The 25,785-nt window shown below is 40.7% G+C and overlaps 1 protein-coding gene across 9 annotated transcripts in view; it reads right to left on the bottom strand.

Moving 5' to 3' along the window:
- PTPRA (protein tyrosine phosphatase receptor type A) overlaps positions 1-25,785 on the bottom strand; it is a 170,552-nt gene that overhangs the window by 29,053 nt on the left and 115,714 nt on the right. For 8 of the 9 annotated variants that reach the window (XM_061436735.1, XM_061436733.1, XM_061436732.1 and 5 more), the window contains 4 exons: positions 15,286-15,370; positions 14,072-14,145; positions 13,743-13,879; positions 957-1,047 (listed from right to left, as the gene is read on the bottom strand). In XM_061436735.1, coding sequence (XP_061292719.1) covers positions 957-1,047; positions 13,743-13,879; positions 14,072-14,145; positions 15,286-15,370 — 387 coding nt within the window. Of the gene's footprint in view, positions 1-956; positions 1,048-5,183; positions 5,278-13,742; positions 13,880-14,071; positions 14,146-15,285; positions 15,371-25,785 lie in introns of those variants that run through there. The other variant, XM_061436738.1, reaches the window with a different exon arrangement.

Consider the following 25,785-nt stretch of genomic DNA (forward strand, 5'->3'; position numbering starts at 1 on the left):
ATTTCTCGACAATTGCCAATATATATTAGCTTTGTTTTTATTTTACATTTCTTTATAGTCTCAGGTATACAACCTTATAAGTCAACATCTGTAATGACTACAGTGATTACCACAAGTCTAGCTACCATCCATGACCATGCAATAGACTCCCTCCCTTTCATTCATTTTACCCACATTCAACCCCCTTCCTCTCCAATAATCAATAATCTGTTCTCAGAATCTATGAGCTTGTGTTTGTTTTGTTTTTTTTAGATTTCACGTGAGTGAAATCATACAGTATTTATCTTTCTCTAATTTTCCAAGATAACAGCAATGTATACAGCATACCAGTTATACTAAAAAAATATATACACATTTATACACAAATAAGAAGACAAAAGTATCTATAAACGGCTAGTATAGTGGTCTCTAATTATATTATGCACCCAAAAATACACCAGGAATTTTTAAAAGAATTAATTTTTAAAAAAGCAATTATAAAAATAAAGCAAAGTTCAAACATTTTGCTCTTGCATCCCACTGGATTATGTATATTCTATTCTGGAGGCCACTAGCCTAGAAAAATGTCCATTAAGTTATAGATAAACAGATTCATAATGACTAACTCTGGGAAGGAGTTATGAAGAGAACTCTAAATAAGAATTTTTTTGCAATAAGCAGCAAAAAACTCCGCAACAACCACTTTCTATCTGGTCTTAGTGAAATTGTTCTCTTTAACCTCCTAGAAACTTTAGGTCTGCCACAAAAACCTGGTTAAGTACCCCAAATGACTTGATGAGCACCTGGGGATGCCTGGGGAGCCATAAAGACTCTTTCATTCTATTCTTATTACCCAAAGTTTTCACTCTATTCTTATTACTTGTCTTCCCATGATCAATCACCAGATTCCTTCTATCCTCAGAAAACCTGGCTACAGATGCAGTTTCAGTTTGTATCCCAAGAAACCCTACACTCACAAGGCAAGATGTTTACGTATCGATTTTTTTCCTTGTTCTCCTCCTTGGAGGCAGCTTCACAGGTGGCCTGGATAGGACAAGCAGGAAGAGCCTAAAAGGTTAAGAGAAATTACAAGAGTTATTCATAGGGATAAGTACCAGACATGTAAACTGCTGCACCATACTCTGACCTGGCAGCAAGTTCTACCTTTTCTTGGGGAGAAAAAAATATGCCCACATGAATTGCTACAGCCTAATAAAGACAGTGCACCTCTTTTCTAAATAGCTCCTAAGCTACGTAGAGTCCGAATGCCCAGAGGGCTGAATGCCCTTTCCATTACTATAAGCATGCTCTTTACATGATTACTCTATGGTTAGGGGCCCATTACAATGCTAGATCAAAAGGCACCCCCTACCCCTTACTGTATATAGGAGTGGGCAGCATAACTGAAGGGATGGGCCATTTATACCCATGCTGACCACCATGCAAAGTCGATATGCATTTCAAGGGTAAACCACACAGGAGGGGTCTGGATGGTCAGCTGGGTTAGGGGCCTGACAAGCAGGTATGGCAGCCCAGCCTCTAGCATCATGTGGATAAGGTTGGTGGGTGAGACGGCATTCACGGGGATGCAGCAGTTAGAAAGCAGAAGACTTGGATGACGTGACATGGAATCTGCAGCAGTTTTGGAGCAAATGTAAATTAGCTGGCACTGGGAGGTATGGAACAAGTATAAATGGCTTGATATAAGATAGTCTGGACTACATGAACTTGAGCAAATTGGGCAAAGTTTCCCATAAAATTGGGATAATAATATCTGCTACATAAGGAGTAAACAAGATGATCTCATGTCTGGCATAGAATAAGCATTCAATAAATTAAGTTTTAATTTATTATTTATTTATTTAGGAGGAGGAAGCTAAACTTTATTATTTGAACTGTTTTCTTCTTCTATGTTCTATATATTCAAAACTAAGAAAGCAAAAAAAAAAAAAAAAAGAAAGAAAGAAATAGTTTAAAATTATAACCTAGACAACCTTCCTGATAAGTGATTTGGAAATATGCTTTAGAAGCCTTAAAAATATTCATACTCTTTGACCTACCAACTCTGGATTCTAGTCTAAATAAAAATCTCAATGCTCAGATTACTTACTTTATTATTGTTTAGAACGACCCCAAACTGAAAACAACCTTAGTATTCAGCAGTAGGGGAACAGTTAAGTAAGTATGGTTTGTGTGTTACTTTTCATTCACTCTTTCAACAAACATAAAATGTGTACCTCTTAGGTACCAGGTTAGGCACAGAGCAAACAGTGGTAAATCAATCATATACATAGCTCTTGCTCTCATGAACAATGCAAACTTGTGGGTGAAAGATGGATATTAAATAAAACAAATAAAGTTACATACCAAGGTATATGCAATGCAAGAACAGAATATTACTAGAGAAAGAATCAAAAGCCCAAGAAATTCCCGAGTACAGACTGAGGGGTAGGTCTCTATGAGGAAGGATGAGTACGGAAAAAAGTATTCCAGGCACAGAAAAGAGCATGTGTGATGATCCAGAGGCAGAAGAACACTTTGTCTGTGTGGGGAAATAAAGTGTCAGGGAGGGTGTTATGCACAAAATGTGTTGTGCAAAAAGGGTGTTATAAACAAAGTGTGGTTGGTGGGAATGGCAAGAGGAAGTGGGAGGAGCTTAGTTTAACAAGATCATGTATTTCCATGTAGGTCCTTTAATAGGAAGTTTGAGTTTTACTTTAAGTGCATGAGGAAACCGTTTAAAGTTTTTAAATTGCAGTTCATTCTACATGTTAAAGAATCACTCTGGCTGCTGCATGGAAAACGGGCTGGGAGGAAGGCAAGTATAGAATGTAGAAAGGCGATAGTGCAAGGAAATAGTCACATCTGCAATGTATCACACAGTTAGAATTATTATATTTAGAGATGGAATGAATAAAAGGGAAGTTGGGGAGAGAAAGAGACAGGAATGAAAGACGCTTGCAGGTTTCTAGCTTGGATAATAATAATAAAGATTAAATTAAGTAAATGCGAGCCTAAAAAGAATCAATTTTGTCAGACAGAAGCAAGACTTTTATGAAGGAACGAATATATTTCCTGGGAACCAGCAGTATAGTAGTAGGAGAAACTAAAGTGAAAGACCACAAGATAACAATAATCATCAAAGTCTCATAGTCCATCTACCTTCACTTACTCAAGAGATTTTCTTTTCACAGTTAAAACCTCAGAGGTCCTCCATGTTATTTCTCTAAGAAAAGCAATTTATTTAGACCCAGTGCTGTCAACACATTAAAGGCGAAAAAAGTTTCCTGGGCTGGAAGATTGGAATTTCCCAATTCACCCACAGTTTGCATTCTCTTCACTAAGACAGGCTAGATTTCCACAGGTTTCCACCTTGATGCAGGATAGGATGAGACAAGATTTTAAAAGCCCTCACGACTAATCATAAGGCATAACTGTTACATCCCTTGTCTAAAATGATATAGAACAGATGTAGAGACAACAAGATTCTTGAAAATAATCCTCAAGGTCAGTAATGACAGTGACCACATCTCACAGTCCTGTCAGCATCCCTAACTCCCCCAGTCTTGATGAAGAAAAGTTAGGTCTCCAGGTCGGTTGAGGCTCCAAAAAGCAAAGTTAGGAAGAAACAGGAGCCACTGTTTGACGAGAGAAAATAAAAAGTTTCCTTTTGAGGACACGTGCTAGATGCAAAATGTCACACTAAAGAGCTGAGGTCAAGGATGAAAACAAGGGGAATCTTATTTCTTTCAGTTTCTACTCTGACAAACTGAGCCTGGATAGCTGGACAGAAGCAGCTAAACCAGAAGGCTCTAAGATGTTAAATTCTCCACAAACAGGAGGTGGCATCAAAGACCATTTCATCCCTTGCTTCAGCCTTTACAGGATGCAAGGCTTTTTTTTTTTAATGTCAATTAAAGTTTTTTCTTCAATTTTTACATTTATCTTTTAAAAAAGTATATCCACCACCCAATTTAACTTAGAAAGATGTTCTCTTTAGGTCCTTCCTCATCATGTCTTCTTCCTTCTCTCACAAGTAAATTTGGAATTTTGTACTTATTATCCCTTTGCTTTATTTGTATCCCAAACATTCTGTATCTATAAAAATATATTTTTTATTGTTCAGTCTATTTTTTTTTTTTATAAAAATGGAATGATTATCAAGTGGTGACTTGCTTTTTTTGCCCGACATTACATTCTTAAGATTCACTCAGGTTGTTCCATGCAGCTGAAGTTCATTCATTTTAACTACTTGGTAGTCCTTCATTTTTAGTCCATACCAACATTTATCTTTCCATTCTCCTATTGATGAACATTTGGGTTGTTTACAGTTAACAATCTGCTTTGAGCACTAACTGTGTTTCCTCATGCATATGCACATGAGTTTTAGGTATGAGTATGAGTAACCTTATCAGAAGAGGCCAAACAGTTTTTCCAAGTAGTTACACCAATTCACACTCCCACCATCAAAGTGTTCCAGCTGTTATGTATCCTCATCAACAGTTGCTATAATCAGACTTTAAATGTATCAATATAGGTTTACTTTACATTTCTCTGATTATTATTATTAACCATCTTTTCACAGTTTACTGGTCTTTCCTCTTCTGTGAAGAACCTGGTTGAGTGTTTCCCCATTTTTCTACTGGACTGTTTCTTACTAATTTGTAGGGAGTTCTCTATGTGTTCTGGATACTCATTCTATTATCAGTTATAAATGTTATAAGAATTTTTTCCCCCAAGTTTGTGGCCTGCCCTTTCATTTTATGTTATTTGTTTATAAAGAGAAGTTCTGCATTTTAATGTAGTCAAGTTGATCAATCTTTCCCTTTATAAACATTTTAAATCTTAAGAATGCTTTCCTATGAGAGATCATGGTATATTTTCCTACATTATTGTCTCCACATTTTGTCTTTTAAATTTCAGTGTTTACATCAACTGGGATTGATTTTTGGTATGAGACAAGAATTCAATTTCATTTATCCCTACCCAGTCGTCCGAGCACTGTTTATGTAAGGACCCTCCTCTCCCCCTGCGAAACTACAACAGCATTTGTCACCAATATGTTTCCCTTTACACATGAATCTGCTTCTGGGTTCTCTATTTTTTCTGCTGGTCAATCCATCTATTCCAGTGCCAATATAAAACTATCTTACTTACTACACTTTATAATAATTCTTTGTATCTGGTAAGGCAGGTCTCCTCACCTTGTTCTTCTTCTTCAGGAATGTCTTGGCTATTCTTGAATCTTTTCTCCTCCATATATATTTTAGAATCAGCTTGTCAAGTTCCACAAAAAACCTGTTGGGATTTTTATTGGAATTGCATTGAATCTATATATCAGTTTGAGGAGAATTGACAACTTTACAATATTGAGCCTTCTAATTCATTGATCTTATCTCTTTCACTAATTAAGGCTTTTTTCTTTAATGTCTTCAAACATTTTAATAATTTTCTCCAAATATTTTATAAATATTGTATTAAATTTATTCCTAGGTACTTCATATTTTGGATGTTACTGTAAATGACATCTTTTAAAAACTATTAGACTTCCTGATTTTGGTTTTATGTATAGAAATGCATTAATTGTTATGCTATTTTTGTATCTATCAACCTTGTTAAGATAACATTAATTCTAATAATTTATCTGGTGAATCTATGAATTTCTCTGGAACAATAATTTCCTCTGTGGGAAAAAAACAAAACTGATTTGTCTCTTTCTTTCCAATCCTTCATACCTTTCATTTCTTTTCTTGCCTTACTGTGCTGTCTAATGTCTCTAGTATAGTAATGAATCTCATTCACTTTAAGTTTGAATCCCCTTCCAAATATCCTGACTCCTCACCAGTGTCTGAACACCCTGCTGTGATGGGGATCCTACTACCTTCCACAGCAGTTCCCCTTATCTTGGAACAGTTTGGTTTAGAAGGACTTAACACCTCGATACACAATTTGTTTCATTTTTCCCTTGTACTGACTATTGTAAAATCCAAGTGGTCAGCTGGTGTATTCTCTGTCCCCTGGAAATCCTGAACCCCCAATTCCCTGCTGAAACCCCAATTCCAAAGCTCCTGACTGCTACTGATAACTCCTGTAGCCTTTGGCTCTGATTCATTTATTTGGAGACAACTCATCCATGTAGAGGCTATTCTGTTTCTGATTCATTCAGTTGCCACACAGTTCTGTTACCATGTTGCACATAAATGTGTCTTTACTTGGAAATTCAATAATTAAGATGTCTCTAAAGATGCAGGGCCCTGACTGGGTTGTGTGTGTGGGGGTGTGGTTCACATTTCACAAATCACAGACTTTGACCACTTCACTGCCCCTCCAGTTCTTTTCCTCACTTATTCCTTTCACTTCAGGAGCTAACTAAATTCTATCTATTTATTAAACCTTAAACAAGCTTTAGGGACCTCAATAAGTGACTTTTCAAACTCTTGCTTAAAAAAAAAAAATTCAATACTTTCTTCTGAGACAAATGCTGGTCAGTAAAAAAAGTTCCAGCTTGTAACTTTAAGACAAAGTTCCATTACCCATAACTTTCAACTATGGTGGGGCTTCATAGAAATGAAAGGCCACACTCTCTGGTCTGTCAGATATCTGAAAACAGCTGTCATTTCCTATGCTTATTGTTTCTTCAGCTGTTCACCTCCATGGTCCAGTTTTTCTCTAAAACAAATTCCCTTTTAATGTTATTCCTTTTCACAGAGACCTAATCACAAGACTCTTGGCACAGCTCACTCTGGGTACACAACTCTTTATTCTATATGCTACACATTCATTAAAGCATAATGGATATTATGCTAAAGCTAATAAGCTTGAATAGCTTTATTTACTATATTAAAAAAACTTTTATTTTAAAGCCTGCTTTTAAAAGTATTATCTGAAACTATGCTTGCTGTAAAAGAAAGTCAAATAGTTCAGTAGAAAGTGGAAGTTCCCTATCATCTTTATCTTCTACCCATCCTTGTAGGCAACCACTGATTACAGTTCAGTGTTCCTTCAGACTTAAAAAAATAAAATAAATAAAAGCATTAATACACTCACACACAGACATACATATATTTTTTAAAGGGGATTATACCATGTAATGGAGAAGGCAATAGCAACCCACTCCAGTACTCTTGCCTGGAAAATCCCAAGGACGGAGGAGCCTGGTAGGCTGCAGTCCATGGGGTCGCTAAGAGTCGGGCACGACTGAGCGACTTCATTTTCACTTTTCACTTTCATGCATTGGAGGAGGAAATGGCAACCCACTCCAGTGTTCTTGCCTGGAGAATCCCAGGAACAGAGGAGCCTGGTGGGCTGCCGTCTCTGGGGTCGCACAGAGTCGGACACGACTGAAGCGACTTAGCAGCAGCAGCAGCAGCATACCATGTAAAGTCACCAAAATAGTGATTTTTTCCCCCATATTTTTCTATGTTGACATTTATTTTAACGACAGTACAGAATTTCATAATAGATGAGAGAAATCATTTAGCCACTTGGCTATCTAACAAATACTTTTCATTTTATTTTCTTTGCTATTATAAGTAATGCTATAATGAACATCCTTGTAAAAATATATGTGTGGTTTTTCTTGTTAGAGTCTCATAAATTAGGTCAGATAGTATAAGCATTTGAAATTTGGTTGATACTGCCAAATTATCCTCCCAAAGCTCTATCAACTTAAAACTCCTCCTACCTGTGTGTAAGATTGTCTTTACCCCCATACCTGTCCATACTTGATATGAATCTTTGAAAATTTTCAAATCTAACAGGCCCCCCAAAATGGTTAGTTTTAATTTGGATTTCCTGATTACTAGATATAGCTGAGTTTGTTTTCCTACGTTTATAGACCATTTGCTTTTCTTCCCTGAATTTTTCTTCCCAATTTTTCTCCTGAAACGTTTACTTTTTTCTCATAGGTTTGGAGAATCTCTATACATTATGGAAAATTCTCTTGTCTACCTGTGGCAAATAGTTTCTTCCAGTTGGCCACTTTTTTAAGGTGTCATTTTTAAGAGACACTTAACATTTTAATACACTTATTATCTTTCAATCTATTCCATTCTAGCTTCTGAATTTTGAGTTTTGTTTACAAAGGCCTTTCTCACTCTATGATTATAAGAATATTATTCTATGATAGTGGACACAAACTGGTGTGTTTGTCCTATGGTTATTTCTCCCCTTTCCTGTCAGGGCTGACCAATGCAAGCACAGTCACACCGTACCTACACTGTGCCATCTAAATTCTCTCTTCTAGGACTTTGAAACTCAGGAAGCAGCAGAGGCTTCCCTAGAGGGCCCAGAACCACCAAGATAGGATCTGCTCAGTCCAGGGGCTGGTTGTCTATCTCATCTTTTGATTCTGCCAGGTTCCCCAGTATCTTCCCAATTGATGGTTTTAATTTTTTGCTTAATTGAGATGACTTCTCTTGCTTTTAAGCTCACTTAGCAGTTAGTAACAGAGGGTGGGGTTGTAGGTGAGAGACTGATGGGGGAAATGCAGGTGATGTGAACCTAATCACTGAGTTCAGATGAAGGGAAAGAACTGTTAGTCAATTTTCATTATGGGAAAGAGCAAGCCACTTATACCTCATGACTCTACAACAGTTACTTCAGTTAATGACTTGCTTGCCATCACCTGGGATGTGTTCTAGCTGATGGTAAAGGAATTTAGGGAGAGGGGAGTCCCAACTAAAAGGAGAGAAGAAACACTGAAACCAAGTAACAGAATTATTTCTAACAATTTTAGACAACAAAACAAGAAAAAGACCAGCTCCAACATCAAATATTCATCTCCAAAGACACCATAAAATTCAGGGCCCTTCTATGATTGTGCTATGTATTTTGCTGAACCAAAAGTTAAGGTTTCAGAATTTTGCTGATTACTAAGTGTTAATGCCAATGGAATTCACATCTTTTCTTGGCTGGTCATGTGAAAGACAAGGCTTTTAATTATCTAGTGAGAAAATTATCTCTTGAATTATCAAGTGAGATAACTGAAATGATGCAAAAATGAAACAAAAGTTGGAGAAAACTAACTTCTAAAAATCTCTATTGTGCTCTTCACTGCATCCTGCTTTGATGATGAAAACTGCCCCATAACCCAGCTCTCATTGCTCATGGATAATCAGGATGCAAGCATAACACAATCTGGAGGAAATATAAAAGAAGGTAGAAAAGCAAAGAACTAACACCCAGAAGAAACTACAGGAATTCACTGAGTTGGATCATCAAAAACCACAGGAATAACTGTTGAAATAGATTTTGAGAATGTTAGATCAAGGACGGATCTAATTCTAATTGTTGAATAGGGCCATATTTCTAGTTATGGCATGGTTAACTGAACTTCTGTGTTAGTGTACCTGCTTAGGAAACTGGCCACAATTCTAGTGGTGGAGTGGCCAGTGGGAACCTGGACTGAAAGCTGGGTTCAATGAAAAGCCAGAAAGCCCTTGGGACAAAGTAGAGGAGATCAGTGTTATAGGGGATCCAACAGGTTCAACCTTCTTACTGACATCTTCATCATGTCCTTGACGGGCTCTATAATGCATGCCTTAACAGAGGGTGCACACTGGTGAGGAAAGCACCTGAATCTTTTAGAAGAAGGAACTGACATCAAAATGGGATTCTTGATCTTAGTGAAATGAAAAAAAGCTTCAGAGGCCACACCATGACCTCCAGAACAAATGCAAGCTGCTGGAGTAATAATCTCCCTTTATCAAAAGGCTAGGTCCCAGGCAAGTCACAGAGATCCTAACTGTGACAGGAGACTTAAAAGTTGTGGGTAACAATGAGATAACCCATTTACATGTGTGAGTTTACTGATAGCATGAAGCAAGTGCTCAGTAACTACTAGTATTAACTATTCTGATGCTTCCTATTACTCCCCATATAAGTTACCAAATAGATGAGATGACAGTTTTTAGGAATGTCAGTATAACAGCATACACAAATCATGTGGAGCTGCAGATTTGCAGATGCTTTTCCACATGTGCTCACATTCCTAAAGATTAATATAACCCTGAGTACCTGGAATTTCACTATTAATAAGGCAAGTGTACTTATTTTTTCCTTTACGATGCACAAAGACTATACATGCAGTTTCCCTTCCTCATGGCAGGAGCAGCTTCAGTGATAAATCATCTTGACCTCTCTCTGCTGTGATCTGGTTCACTGGGGTTTTGTCTTTGTTTCACAGGACATCACCCTGATAACTATGCTGATACAAGAAGCTAACAGGACTTGGAGAACAGGATATTATGTATCTTAGATGTACATGATAGACATAAAAATAAAAGTATAGTGGCTTGCCACCTAGGCCAAGTTTTCTGAAAGTCAAAGGCCCACAGCACGTCACCGTCTACCGTAAAGAACAAGTTGCTACTCCTTGCCCCTGTGCCCCCAACCTCTGCCCACTTGAAGGAGGAGCAGTGATGCTTGCTGTGCCATTACAGACTTTGGAGACAACACCTATCTCATGCTGGTGTCCTGGTCTGACTCATTTGTTGAGTGATCTAAAGAGAAGGCTCTTTAGCTGATCCAGGCCAGAGAAATGAATTCTGGTAGGTTTTGGGGGCCCTAAGTGTCTCTGGTTAAAGCTGAGCAGGAGAACTGCAATGAAATAACCTTAGAATCTGGGGAAAAGATCATGATCCTGTCAGCAACATCATGTTTCTAGTTCAACATTGGGCTCTGGTAATGATGTAAGCCTGGCCATGGGACACTAGATATCCATGACCTTAACTGCTCATTATAAACTTAGTGTTGCTCAGTCGTGTCTGACTCTTTTGCAACCCCATGGACTGTAGCCCACCAAGCTCCTCTGTCCATGGGATTTTCCAGGCAACAATACTGGAGTGGGGGTACTTTCCTGGAAGTTCAGTGGCTAAGATTCCACACTCCCAATGCAGGGGGCCTGGGTATGATCCTGGTCAGGGGACGAGATCCCACATGCCACAGCTAAGAGTTCCCATGCCACAGCTAAAAAGATCCTGCATGCTACAATGAAGATCAAACATTCCGCATGCTGCAACCAAGACCTGACACAGCCAAATAAAGCAAAATAAAAAAAGAACACTGGAGTGGGTTGCCATTTCCTTCTCCACGGGATCTTCCTGATTCAGAGATCGAACCCATGTCTCCTGCATTGGCAGGCAGATTCTTTACCACTGAGCCACCTGAGAAGTCCAAATTTAGTATTATGTAAGTCTATAGGCTATAAATTGGGACATGTCCAGAATTCAGCTGAAATGGATGTGTACAGAACACACGCCACACACCCGCTCCTTCAATAGATTCCACTGACTTCCTGATGATACTAACAGTTGACTAAGGGAGAAAAAAAGTCCAGCCTAGTGTACTAATGGCTCTGTGAGTCATGCTAGCCCATTCTGGAGGTAGACGGCTATGGGATAATCTACTGAGGTATCACTCCGAATAAAAGAGAAATTCATCTGGTGAACAGAACTTCAAGCAAGGTATCACACTATCCACTTCACTGGATCTCAGGATCTAAGCTGACCCCTGGGTAGTAGATAACTGGGACAAGAAAGACAGGAAATATGTATTACACTCCCTGTGTATGCTCACCAGATGGCACGCACTGTAAGAAGCCAAGAGACGCTGATCAGCTCTTTCCCTCACCACCCCAACTGCACATATGTGGCCATGGTAGCACAGCAATTGGCTGGCACAATACCTATCTGAATTTGCCTACCATGCCTCTTAGGAACACCACCTCTACCCAGATATTTGTTATGGATCTCAGGGAATTATCTCCAAACAAAGAATTCATTTCACAGAAAAAATATGGCTACAGGGCCACCTACTCATTACTCAGAAGTAGCTTACACCATAATTACAAAACAACAGAATGCCTACTGGAAACCTAGCTTAGTTGAGGCTAGAGTGCTATCTTGTGGGATAAGGTGAAATGTTCTTAATCAATAATGAGTATTAAATGGTGGTGTTATTCTAACAGCCAGAAAAAGGGGTCCAAGTTATTACTTAACTCTTCCCTGGTAAATGGTCTTCTGCTTTACCTCTTGCTTCCCTGCCATCTATTCTCCAAATTGTAGCTAGTGATTTTCTCAGACTGTAAGTCTGACCACACCACTCTCTACTCCAAGCCCTTCAGTGGTGGAGCAAATATCCCAATAATCATTCCTCCTTTCCTCCTTGCTACAAGAGCTTCCATTCTATGGGTTATCCACCCATCTTCTACATGACACAGGAATAACCTGGACTGGTCTCCACCAGGTGCAGTAAGTCTATTTCTTCCTTGCCTATGACTAGTTTGTGACAGAATATGTGACCAGGTAAGTCCCCAGAAGCTTTTGGGAAAGTTTTCCTCACTAGTAAAAGGAAACACACAGGAAGAAACAGTCACCCTTTTCCCCCTGGACTTGTTTACCTCCATTTGTGCCTACAACTAGGGCAGCCATTACTTTTTTAGGGGGCCGTGATGCATGGTTTATGGGGTCTTAGTTCCCCAACCAAGGACTGAACCCAGGCCCTCAGCACAGAATATGCAGTGTCCTAATCATTGGACCACCAGGGACTTCCCTGGGCAGCCAGTTTGGCAACATGAGGGGACCCAGCCTAAGAAACAGGGCTGACACATGGCTGAGTGGAAAGGTTTGAAGGAGACTGAGAGTTCAGCAATGCCCAGGTTGATGAATTAGCCAATTCTGGAACTGTTCTTGTATCTTCAAATCCACTCCCCTCTCCCTAATCATTACCACTTTACATCAGTTGGATCAGCACCTCTGGTCTAACTGCTGCAGCCCCTAACTGTATTTCCTGTTTCTATCCTGGTCTCACCATTTTCTTTTCTATCCTGGCTATTCCCTAACCACCAGAGTCATTTTTTTCAAAATACAAACCTGGCTGGTCTGTGGCTTTCCACCTCTCTCACGACAGTCTACAGGATCTACAGTCTGGCTCAGTCTTATACATTTTCATCTCCCTCAAGTCTCTGCCTTTCAGCCACTCACAGCTTTTACTATTCTTTGAATGTGCCTTCCCTCACCCACTGTCACTACTGACAGATTGATTCTGATATTCCCAGTACCTGGAATGTTCCCCATCTGCCTTTCCCCAACGCCCTTGCCTATGATTGGGTCTCAATTAAAACATTGTTTTTTTTTTTTTTTTAAAGTAAATTCTGAATTAGTGGACTGGGATCAGCAACTCGTAGATTCACAAACATGGTCTGCTTTCTTGAGGGATTTATAAAACATACAAATGTAAACACTACCCAAAATGAGGCCTGTGCTCTGCAATCTGCCATGGTCCTCATTTTCCACAATGACTTCCTCCTGTTGTCTACTCAAGATACTCTGGGACCCCTTGGCTCTAGACTCTAAAGGCCACGCCTCTTAATATAGGTTCCCATGCCTCAGCACCAGTTCTTCATGTTCTCCAGTTCTTCATGTTCTATACTGCTGTTTGAACTTATACACCAAGTTCCCTGAATGCAGGGACTATCTGCTTTTGCTCCCCTTGCACCTCACATATATTAGATGTCTGGATAAGTAAATAAAAGTAACAGACGCAATGATGAATGAATGGATAGATGGGTAGATGAGGGAGGCAAGGCAATTTTTTTTTTCATTTCCTGTCCATGATCACATAGAAAAGAAGTTAGATGAACCTGGTAAAAACTCCTCACCTCTTAACCTATTAGAAACCTGTTTTCTACCCCATCACTCAAAAGGCTTGACTTAGGTCTGCCTTTCTCCCTGCTGATACACCAGCCTCAGTAAAGAACTCACGTTGAATTCCTCTCTGAAGAGCTTATTGTCATCAGCCATTCTCCGGTTAATCTCCTCTTCCAGCTTGTCCACAGGCAGGGGCGGATACTTCCTGTTGGTGCTCGGGGACCTGGCCAGAAGTGGTACGCTCTGGGGTTCTGCAGTGCATAAGGGGGAAGGTTGGTCAGGTGCCTTTGGGACACAGCCCTTCTCTGGAGACCAAATTATGGGCTCTAGCTCATGGGCCAGTCCTGCTCTCAATTCTTTTTTTCTTTTAGGACAGGGAAACTCCTATTTTCTCCATTTTTCTTCTCCATGAAAGTCCCCCATGTCATTCAGGGATGTCTTACCCACATCCTCAGTGCGGCCATTGGATAAGCGGAAAGAATTGGAATGGCTCCCAGCTTGCTTGTATTTCTTAAACCTAATGAGAAAATGTTCACAGTGAAACACTAAGCATGGAGTCAGAGAGACCAATCACTGGTTTGTAGTTCCACTTATCAATTCAGCCTTTATACACTGAAGCAGCTCCAGTGGAGACTGAGCACCTCAGTGTGCTCTTGCTTAAGCAAGAGAATTCAACCCCACAGTATTTTCTCATTGGAATGGCTCCTTTGCACAGTTCCAGGATTTGCTGCAAATCACAGCCACATCAGGTGGAGACACTGGGTAGGATATGTGGGTATAATAAAGTGGAGGGAGATCAAAGAGTATCAAACAAAAATCCTGGTACTTTCTGGGTGTAATAAGAGAGAAACTTAGAGCTTCAGACTTGTTGGCACAGGTCTGGCCAAAAGTCTTCTGCAGAAAGATAGGAGACACAAGACAAACTATAGGGGTGTACGAGGTGTTCCCCTCGTAGGGTGTTCCCCTATCTTTATCCATACAGAAGAACAGAGGGAGCCCAGAGTAGCTTAAGCCAAAAATAAGAGCAGAGTTAAACTCAGTCAGGGCAGTGACTCCAGTAGGAAAAGAACAAATGTACCTCCCACTTCCCTCCCTTGGGTTTCCCTTCCTGGCTTTTGCTCCCTGTTTGAGGAGCAGTATCTAGAAGACCCTGGAAGAAAGTCAGGAAGAGGAACCCTGTTGCTTACATGGTTCAGTTCAGCACACCCAGTCAGGGGCGTAGCTGGAGGGGTATGGGGTCAAAGCCACAACCAGAAATAAAGTAGACCTTAACTGAACACATAATCTCCACTGGGGCGCTTTCAGGGGTTGTTTCAATAGGGCTAGGTCTGAAGACCTTAAAATGCCGATCGGTAACAACAGACTGTGGCATCTTCCCTCAACCTCTAAACCACAGTCCTGGGCTTTAGGATGAACTGGAGTTGAGGGACTGGACTTGGGACAGATGGAAGCAAAAAGAAGGGGCTGGGTGTTAAGACTATACAAAATTTCAACAACATTTTTAAGCAGAATTTTAATCTTAGGAAAGCTACCATGAGTCATTCCCTCTATCCTACTCATTGTCCTTATCCTACTGTCTTTTGGACTTGTGGGCTTATCGAGAACCTGGGGTAATGAAACAGAGTCCACAAGAATGCAGAAGCATCAGCATGCTCACCTTAACATGTACAAAACTATGATAATAAACACGATCACTAGCAGAGAGGACAGGGCCACCATCACTGCAATAATTGGCGTCTCATCTGAAATCAAGAGAACAAAACATGTTGTTAACCACTGTAGGTAATGGAAGGCTTCAGTCCGCTGCTCAGGGAAACACTCAGATGAGGAAGAACAACTCTTCCAAATGCTTATGTATTGACAGATGGAGGAGGAAAGGGAGAAAAGAGAAGAGTGCCAGCCCAGGGCTACTGGGCGAAGAGGAGGGTAGAGCAAGGTAAAGGCCCAGGGTGACATGCCCACCTGACCTGACTTATCATACATATGTTTATTCTCCGTTTTCCTACATTAAAATGAAAGTTCTTTGAAGGCAGAGACTGCTTCTTTCGCTGCTATAGAGCCTAAGACAAAACCAGTGCTCAGCATGTAAGAAATACTCAAATATTTGAAAGCATGAACACATCCAATCCTGATGGCAAGCTGGGGTGCAGGCCCAACAGTGTACTTTCTCCCAGGCTCAGTGGGCTCCATGAAGATGGGAGAGAAAGGAAAAAGGACAGTTTTCCTATCATAAATGCAAACAGTTTCCTGGAACAGAGAATACTGTTCCTGATTAAAGCAAGGAGACATTATTGGATCTTTAAGCGCTGTGTGTCTAAAACAGCTGGTTACTCTGATCTACCTCTTTCCACAGTCATCCTTTTCTACCTCTTTCCACCAGGACCCCAACTACAGCAACATCTGGCCTGGAGGAGACACAGTAACTCTGCCCTCCATTCCACAGGGCCTGGCTTCCTTTCCACCCCATAATGAGCCTCACCCTCCTCCTGCACTTTCATGCCCCTGCCACAAACTACACAACCAGTATGAATTTGTAACTATCTTCACCGTTTTCCACCCTTTCTAGCAGCATCACTTTCTGCCCTCTGCAGCAGATCCCTCCATGTAAAAGTCAATCCTGTCACATGTGGTCTGTATTACATCTGTTACTGTCACCTCAAGTATCTGTCTTCTTGACCTCACTGACCTTCTTCCTACCACCAATAGCCAGTCCCATGTCTCTCTTCACAGTTATCTTATAAAACAGTTGTCTTCTCTAACCTCTTACCTCTGGGTACTCCATACTCTATTTTGCTCTGACACCTACCCTGAATGCACCCTTTAAATACATTCCTCATGAAGGACACCAATAAATGGCAAATTGCCAAATCCAACGGAAACATTCCCACCCTCATCTGATTCAACCTCTTACTAGCATTCATCCAAAAAATATTTATGGACCCACACTGTATGCCAGACACTGTTCCATTGACTGTGAATAGAGAAGTGATTAAACAGACAACTGACAGTGAGCTGACATTCTGGGGGAAGAAGGAGAAAACTGATCATAAACAATTTCAGAGATAAGATACATGATGAAAAGAAGGGTAAGGGGATACAGAATGATGGGGTTTGGGAGAGGGCAGTGGCTGGCTATGTTAAGAGTAGTCTGGGAAGGTCTGAAGTAGTTACCACTGAAGTGAAGTCGCTTAATCGTGTCCGACTCTTTGCGACCCTGTGGACTGGAGCCTTACCAGGCTGCTCAATCCATGGAATTCTCAGTTACACTGAGCAGAGGTATGAATAATGTGAAGAAGTGTATCACAAAAAGGTCTGTGCAAAGAGTTTTCTAGGCCCAGGGACTAGTGAGCATAAGAGTCCTTAATAGTTTTGTGGGTTCAAGAAAGAGCACAAAGACCAGTTTTGGTACAGGATGTGGCTGGAGAGGTTGGCAGGAATGAGAAGACTCTGTACGCCACAGTAATGAGTGTGGATTTAATTCTGAATGTGATGAGAAACACTATGTGACTGGTGAGTTTGAACAGAGAAGATATATAAGTAGACTTACATTCTTAAAAAGATCAGGTAGGCAAACTAACTTGTAAGTAGCAGTCTTAAGGTAGGAGATAACCCAGGAGAATGTGGTGTCATGAAAGCCAAGAAGAGTTTTTCAAGACGGCGGGAGTAATCAACTCAATCAAATACTATAGACAGATTAAGTAGGAAGAAAACAGAGAAGTGAAACTTGATTCGACAAGAGGGCAGTTATTGGTAACCTTCTCAAAAGAGCGGTTTCAGTTAAGTCATTGAGAAAGCCTGAATGGAATGAAATAAAGATGGAAAGAAAAGACAGTGAAACACCGATTCCTTATCTGAGGTGAGGACTTTCATCATCAAGAGATGCAGAGAAAAGCAGCAGCTGGAGGCAGAGGCAAGATGGAAAGTTTGTCTGTTTTTAAAGAGATGGGAAATATTATATCATGCTTCTTTGTTAATGGGAGCTGGCATGCAACACATACCCTGGTATGTGAATCTCATATTAAAATGAGCATTCAAACTGGCTGACTACTCCCTCCTCTTTGAAGAACTTTCTTCTCTTCAGTTTCCACGAGAAAGCACTCTTCTTCCAGTCCCTTGGCTGCTTTATATTTTCCCTCATCAGTTGTTCCTTTTCTCACACAGAACTTTAACTGTCTGATTTACTCAGGGCTTTGTCCTTGGCACTCTTCTCAATACTCATCCAGTTGATCAGACCAGGCTGGAAGCTTAAGTTATTATGCTAGCAATTTCCACATTTGCACTGCTTGGTCAGACTTTTCTTCAAACTTTTCTGAAACTATCTTACCTCTACTTTAAATTTCACAGGCAATGCCACCTTCCTGTGTTAAAAAAGTTTCCTTCACCAGTAACTCAATAGTTAGCACTGCCATCCATCTACTCTACTGCTCACCTAAGAATTTTAAGAATTCCCTTAATTTCTTCCTTAGGCTTATCTTCTATATGCAACTCAGCTGCAAGTAGTATTTTATTTATTTTTTAAAAATAGCCTCTCATCTTATTTATTTATTGTGCTGCGTTGCATCTTAGTTGTGGGGCTTAGATGCTCTGTGGCATGCGGGATCTTCGTCCCCTGACCAGGGATTGAACCTCCATCCCTTGCATTGCAAGACAGATCCTAAACCACTGGATCACCTGGGAAGTCCCTGCAAGTAATGTCTTGGTACTAAAACCAACACCTCAAATTTGTCTGCCTTTTTTCCCTTTTGTTGCTATCACTCTAGTCTAAATCTCTGTCTTTTCTCATCTGAATCACAGTAAGCCACTATCCCTTGCCAGTCCATTTCCCACAAAGCAGGGACAGTGATCTTGAAGAAAGCATATCAGATCATAGTCTCCACTTATGTAAAACCTTCCAAGGTTTCCCAGGCCTTTAGACTGAAATCTAATATCCTTACCTTGGCCAGAAACAACCTCCCCCATTTAGCCCCTGCTTTTTCTGTCTCCTCCATTCTTTCCTTGCTCACTAAACTTCAGTCATTGGCAGTCTTCCATGCTGGGTTTGTTCTTTCCTTGGGCCTTTGAACCCTATTCCTTCTGCTGTATTTAGCCTCCCTCCATTCTTTACCTGGCTAACTCCTAGTCATTTGAAAAGACCCTGATGCTGGGCAAGATTGAAGGTGGGAGAAGGGGACGACAAAGGATGAGATGATGGCATCACCAACTCAATGGGCATGAGTCTGAGTAAACTCCAGGAGTTGGTGATGGACAGGGAGGCCTGGCATACTGCAGTCCATGAAGTCGTAAAGAGTCGGACACGACTCAGTAACTGCACTGAACTCCTAGTCATTCAGTTCTCATTTCAAGTATTACTTTTTCCAGAGAGGTCTTTCCTGACTTAACATTAAATTAGGTAGGTCTTAGTTTCCCTATCTCTAAAATGAGTTATTCTAAAGATTAAATGAGATTATCCACGTAAAGTTCTCGGCACAGTAATTCGCACACAATTACGTACACAGTCAATATTAGCTATTTTTTTTTATTATTTGCACAGACCACTGTTATTTCCTTTGAAAATACCCCTCACATTCTGTATTTATTTGAGTAAAGCTGATTATGAGTATCCCTCCTTTATACCCTAAATTCCACAAAGGCAAGGATTATATACTTGCTTTGCTTCTCACTATATACTTAACACCTAGCACAGAATTTCACACATACTAGGTGCTGAACAAATACTAGATGGACTACACCGAGTGAATGAATAGAAGAATTAATGATTTATCACCATATTATGTCTCAGTTCAATGCTAATCACAGAGGGCTGTATGCTGCTGCTGCTGCTAAGTCGCTTCAGTCGTGTCCGACTCTGTGCGACCCCAGAGACGGCAGCCCACCAGGCTCCAACGTCCCTGGGATTCTCCAGGCAAGAACAGTGGAGTGGGTTGCCATTTCCTTCTCCAATGCATGAAAGTGAAAGTGAAAGTGAAGTTGCTCAGTCGTGTCCAACTCTTAGCGACCCCATGGACTGTAGCCTACCAGGCTCCTCCGTCCATGGGATTTTCCAGGCAAGAGTACTGGAGTGGGGTGCCACTGCCTTCTCCAGAGGGCTGTATATCAGGTATTAAAAGAAGGTAATTAAATCCCACTGCTGGGCATACACACTGAGGAAACCAGAAGGGAAAGAGACACGTGTACCCCAATGTTCATCGCAGCACTGTTTATAATAGCCAGGACATGGAAGCAACCTAGATGTCCATCAGCAGATGAATGGATAAGAAAGCTATGGTACATACACACAATGGAGTATTACTCAGCCATTAAAAAGAATACATTTGAATCAGTTCTAATGAGGTGGATGAAACTGGAGCCTATTATACAGAGTGAAGTAAGCCAGAAGGAAAAACACCAATACAGTATACTAACGCATATATATGGAATTTAGAAAGATGGTAACAATAACCCGGTGTACGAGACAGCAAAAGAGACACTGATGTATAGAACAGACTTATGGACTCTGTGGGAGAGGGAGAGGGTGGAAAGATTTGGGAGAATGGCATTGAAACATGTAAAATATCATGTAAGAAACGAGTTGCCAATCCAGGTTCGATGCACGATACTGGATGCTTGGGGCTAGAGCACTGGGATGACCCAGAGGGATGGTATGGGGAGGGAGGAGGGAGGAGGGTTCAGGATGGGGAACACATGCATACCTGTGGCAGATTAATTTTGATATCTGGCAAAACTAATACAATTATGTAAAGTTTAAAAATAAAATAAAATTAAAAAAAAAAAAAGAAGAAGGTAATTAGAAGACATCTGGCTCAAGATAGTGGGCTGAATCCATAATTGTATTTTTTCCTCTTGCCAAAAGGACACTGAAATGATAGAAGAAACAGAGTGGCATCAGTAGACCAGAAACTTTGAGGGATTTGTGGAAGACAAAGCAGATGGACTTAGACTGCTAAAGAGATGAGAGCTAAAGAAACTCCAGGAGAGAGGTAGTACTAGTTCTACCAGCCTGGGCTGAGAAACACCTCAAACTCAGAGTCAACCAGGACTAGGGATAAAAGTAGGCTCTGAGATAGCAGAGTATTTAACCAAAGGCTCACCAACCACAGCTTGTATACAGACAGGCTGTGGTTCAGTTGGAAAAACAATGCTCTATACAGAGAGGAAGTGTGCTGATGGCTCCTTTATTAAATATACATAAATAAATAGAAGTTGCATATATATTTTATACCTTATTATGGAAAACTTTCAAACTCCCACAGGGAAAAAGAGAACACTACAATAAATCCCTATGCACTTATCATTTCACTTCAACAGTATCATCACATGCCAGCTTTTTCCATCTTTACCAGGTCTGGGGTTCTCAGCTGCACACTAATTAACACTGTGGGATAACTAATTCTCTGTTGTAGGGGGCTGTTGTGTGCACCACAGGATGTTTAACAACATCTCTGGTCTCTAGCTACTAAATGCCAGTAGAAAACCCTTATTTGTGATGACCAAAATCAGCTTCTGTGGTTTAGTTGCTAAGTCGTGTCCTACTCTTTGGGATCCCATGGACTATAGCCTGCCAGGCTCCTCTGTCCATGGGATTTTCCAGGCAAGAATACTGGAATGGGTTGCCATTTCCTTCTCCAGGGAACCTTCCTGACCCAGGGGTTGAACACGGGCCTCCTGTATTGCAGGTGGACTCTTTAACAACACAGCCACCAGGGGAAGCCCAAAAATCACCTTCAGATGTTGCCAAGTGTTTTCTAGGGGAAAAGTCACCCTGAACTGAGAACCACTGGTCTATACCTGTTGCATATATTAAGGCAAATCTGAGACATATCATTTCAACTGTAGTTACTTCAGTATGTATCACTAAAAGATAAGAATTCTTAACATATTCACAATGCCATTACCCTACTGTGAGCACATTCCAATCCCCTCAGCACTCCAGAGTAAAGCTCAACCAGAGTCCTACAGAAGACCGCCACAAACATCAAGGACAGAAGACGTAATATAAGAAATAGGGTAAATCTTCAAAATATACTGCAATTTGTGCAAGAGGACCCTGCACAATTTAATTTAAAATAGCCACTATAAAATGAGGAGCAATCTCACACTTATCAGGATGGCTATTAAAAAAAGGTCCTAGAAAATAATAAGTGTTGGCCAGCATTGGTAGAAAAGTAAAAATGGTGTAGCTGCTGTGGAAAACAGTATGGCAGTTCTACAAAAAATAGAATTACCATATGATCCAGCAATTCCACTTCCGGGTATATGCTCAAAAGAATATCCATGTTCATAAAAGCATTAGTCACAATAGCTAAAGTGTAGAAGCAACCAAATGTCCTCTGACAGATGAATGGATAAGCAAAACATGGCATATGTATACAATGAAATATTTTTAGCCTTAAAAAGTAAGGAAACATATGTTACAATATAGGGATGAATCTTGAAGACATTAAGCTAAGTGAATAAGTCAGTCACAAAAGGACAAATACAGTATGATTTCACTGATATGAGGTACCCAGAGCAGTGAAATTCACAGAAACAGAAAAGTTTCAGTATACAGGATGATGATCTGACTTACATCATGAAACAATCATCACAGTAAGTTTAGGGAACATCCATGATTTATATGGACACAAAATTAAATATATAGAAAACATTTTTTCTTGCATGAGAACACTTAGAATTTACTCCCTTAACTTTTGTATTTAACATACAGTAGTGCTACTTATAAGCAATAGTTAGAACTGGATATGGTGCAACGGATTGGTTTCAAATTGGGAAAGGAATACGTCAAGGACATATATTGTAACCACGCTTATTTATATATGCAGAGTATATCATGCGAAATGCTGGGCTGGATGAGTCATAAGCTGGAACCAAGACTACCAGGAGAAATATTAACAACCTCAGATATGCAGATAACACCACCCTAATGGTATAAAGTGAAGAGCAACTCAAGAGCCTCTTGATGAAGGTGAAAGAGGAGAGTGAAAAAGCTGGCTTAAAACTCAACATGCAAAAAACTAAGATCATGACATCCAGTCCCATTATTTCATGGCAAATAGATGGGGAAAAACATGGTAACAGTGGCAGATTCTATTTTCTTGGACTCCAAAATCATTGTGGACAGTGACTGCAGCCATGAAGTCAACAAGACACTTGCTCCTTGGTAGAAAAGCTACCACAAACCTAGACAGCATATTCAAAAGCAGAGACATCACTTTGCCAACAAAGGTCTGTATAGTCAAAGCTATGATTTTTCTAGTAGTCATATACAGATGTGAGAGTTGGACCATAAAGAAGATTAAGTGTCAAAGAATTGATGCTTTTGAATTGTGGTGCTGGAGAAGACTCCTGAGAATCCCTTGGACAGCAAGGAGATGGAACCAGTCAATTCTAAAAGAAATCAACCAAGAATATTCATTGGAAGGACTGCTGCTAAAGCTCTAATACTTTGGCCACATGATGTGAAGAGCTGACTCATCGGAAAAGACCCTGATGCTGGGAAAGACTGAAGGCAAAAGGAGAAGGGGGCAACAGAGGATGAGATGGTTGAACGGCATCACTGACTCAATGGACACAAGTCTGAGCAAATTCCGGGAGATAGTGAAGCCTGGCAGGCTGCAGCCCATGGGTTTGCAAACAGTTGGACACGACTTAGTACTGAACGACAATAACAAGTGCTAATTACGTACATCCCTAGGACTTACTGCCTTTATCCAATTCCCCCTCCCCCTACTCCCCACCTCTGGTAACCAAAATCTGATCTCTTTTTCTATGCGTTTGCTGGAAAAACATTTTAACTCTCCCAAGCTTTCAGGCCAGAACAGTCCTCTATCATTAAAGTCAGATTTTACCTCTTGACATCTAAATTATACCCATGTTTTTTTAAATACAGTTAGAGATAATACAGAGAGTAAAGATGTCCCAGCCCTGTGTGAAGGAAGGAGACTCAGATCTATTAATAAAAGAGTAGAGAATTTACAGCTCCCTGTATCAAATCTCAGACTTGGAGACAGGCTCATAATCCAGTCACTATACTAGGTAGGGCTCCTCCAAACCAGACAGACTCATCATCTCATTGTGCCTTGTCCTGGTCTGGGCTCTCTGGAGATATGGCCTTATATGATGCAGCCAAGGCAGGAACGGTAGCCCATTCCCTGCTACTCCCACCCCAACACCCCACTCCCCAACCATCCATTCTAGCAGAAGTTCAGCATTTAAAGGGCAGCATTTTAAAAGTACTAAAATGGTGTTCTGGGACAAAAGGTGTCTATTTGCTTATACTCCCTTTCCAAGAAAACAAAGGGCATATTATTCTAAGGGCTCATAAATGGCAACCCACCCCAGTATTCTTGCCTGCAGAATCCCTTGGACAGAGAGGCCTGGTGGACTACAGTCCATGGGGTCACAAAAGAGTTGGACACGACTGAAGCAACTGAGCATATGTAGACAAGTGAATCATCCAAAGTCTTAAGACACCCCCTGGTCAACTGCAACATAATCAGTGAAGTAAAGTTCGTACTCCTCTAGCCTCAACTCCTAAGGCCCAATTTTTTGTCTTGTCTTCATACTTTTTGGCAAATATTTATCAACTCTCAAAGGCACCATCGTTTTAAGAGCGTCTTCATAGGTTGTAAAGTGCTCTAAAAACAGTGAAAGTCATCAAGTTGCCTCAAGTGCCCAAACCTCTGGGGTGAACCCAGTCACTGTTGTCTTGGGCCAAATTACCATTTGGAAGCCTTTATTTCTATTACTCATCCATCTTCCCTAAGGCCCCTGGAGTTAGCTTTCTTAAACAATAATCTGACCATCTTCCTTCCTTCCATCACATCACCAGGAGACACCCTGAGCTTAACACAGCACTAAGGCTACCTCCTACCACTTCCCACCTCAGGCAAGTTAACCACGCACAATTCCTCAAACACATGACTGGCTCTTTCATGTCTCCTCGCTTTTACCCTATCTCATGTGCCCTCATTTTCCTCAGTTACTATATTAATTTAAACTGCTCAAAACTCACCATCGTGCCTCCTTCCCACTCCTCATGTACAGTGAGCCTTTTAAGCTCTCCTCACAGCACTTTGTATGGTATATCCAATAGTATGTAGCTGAGCAGACTCTGATTCTTGGTGTTCACATGCTTCTTCCATGAGACAGGGAACACTGCCCGCCCACAGAATCTTCAGCATCTTATAGGTGATGAGTGAACATATTATTAAAGGTGCTTCAGAAAACCACTGGGCTTCCCTGGCAGCTCATCAGTAAAGAATTTGCCTGCAATGTAGGAGATCCGGGTTCCATCCCTGGGTCAGGAAAACTCCCTGGAGAAGGAAATTGCAACCCACTCCAGTATTCTTGCCTGGAAAATTCCATGGACAGAGGACCCTGGTGGGCAAGAGTCAGACACGACTTAGTGACTAAACCACCAAAACAGAAAGCCATTATAAATGAAGTTCACTTAATAATGTCACTTACATCAAGATATCTCTTTAACAAGAATGTCAGGCCCTTTCTAGATTCCAACTCTAGAAAAGAACTGAAAGAGAAAGCCAGGGGGAGCAGGTGATCTGATCTGAGAGCTGAGAAACTTAAAGGCGCCTCTCTCTAGGATGCAACAGAATATTTATCCTGCCTGGTTGTAGAACTCTGTAGTTCCAGAACTCCTTCACAAATACTAACAGGGTACTATTTCAGATCTAAAAAAAAAAAAAACAAATTCAAGTTATATAAATGATTACATCTAAAATAATTTATGGTTAGAAAAGTTTTAGCCTGTACTCTTGCTATTTAACAAATATCAGTTATAAGGTCTTCATATAAAAACCCTACTTTTAAAAACATTCAGATGGTCAAGAATCTACTTACAATGCGGGAGACCTGGGTTTGATCCCTGGGTTGGGAAGATCCCCTGGAGGAGGGCATGGCAATCCACTCCAGTATTCTTGCCTGGAGAATCCCCATGGATAGACTATGGAATCTGGTGGGCTACAGTCCATGAGGTTGCAAAGAGTTGACACTGAGTACTAAGCACACAGCACGTTAAAAAGTAAGATGAGACAAGTTTATGCAGAATTTTGTTTAAAAGATACAGGACAGAGAATGACCTAATGTCGACAGTTGTGGTAGTAAGCTGCAGTGTAATCCTGCCTTGGGATACCGTGGAGCA

The sequence above is a fragment of the Bos javanicus genome, chromosome 13 (genome assembly GCF_032452875.1).
Source record: "Bos javanicus breed banteng chromosome 13, ARS-OSU_banteng_1.0, whole genome shotgun sequence".
In the NCBI taxonomy this organism is placed as follows: Eukaryota; Metazoa; Chordata; class Mammalia; order Artiodactyla; family Bovidae; genus Bos; species Bos javanicus.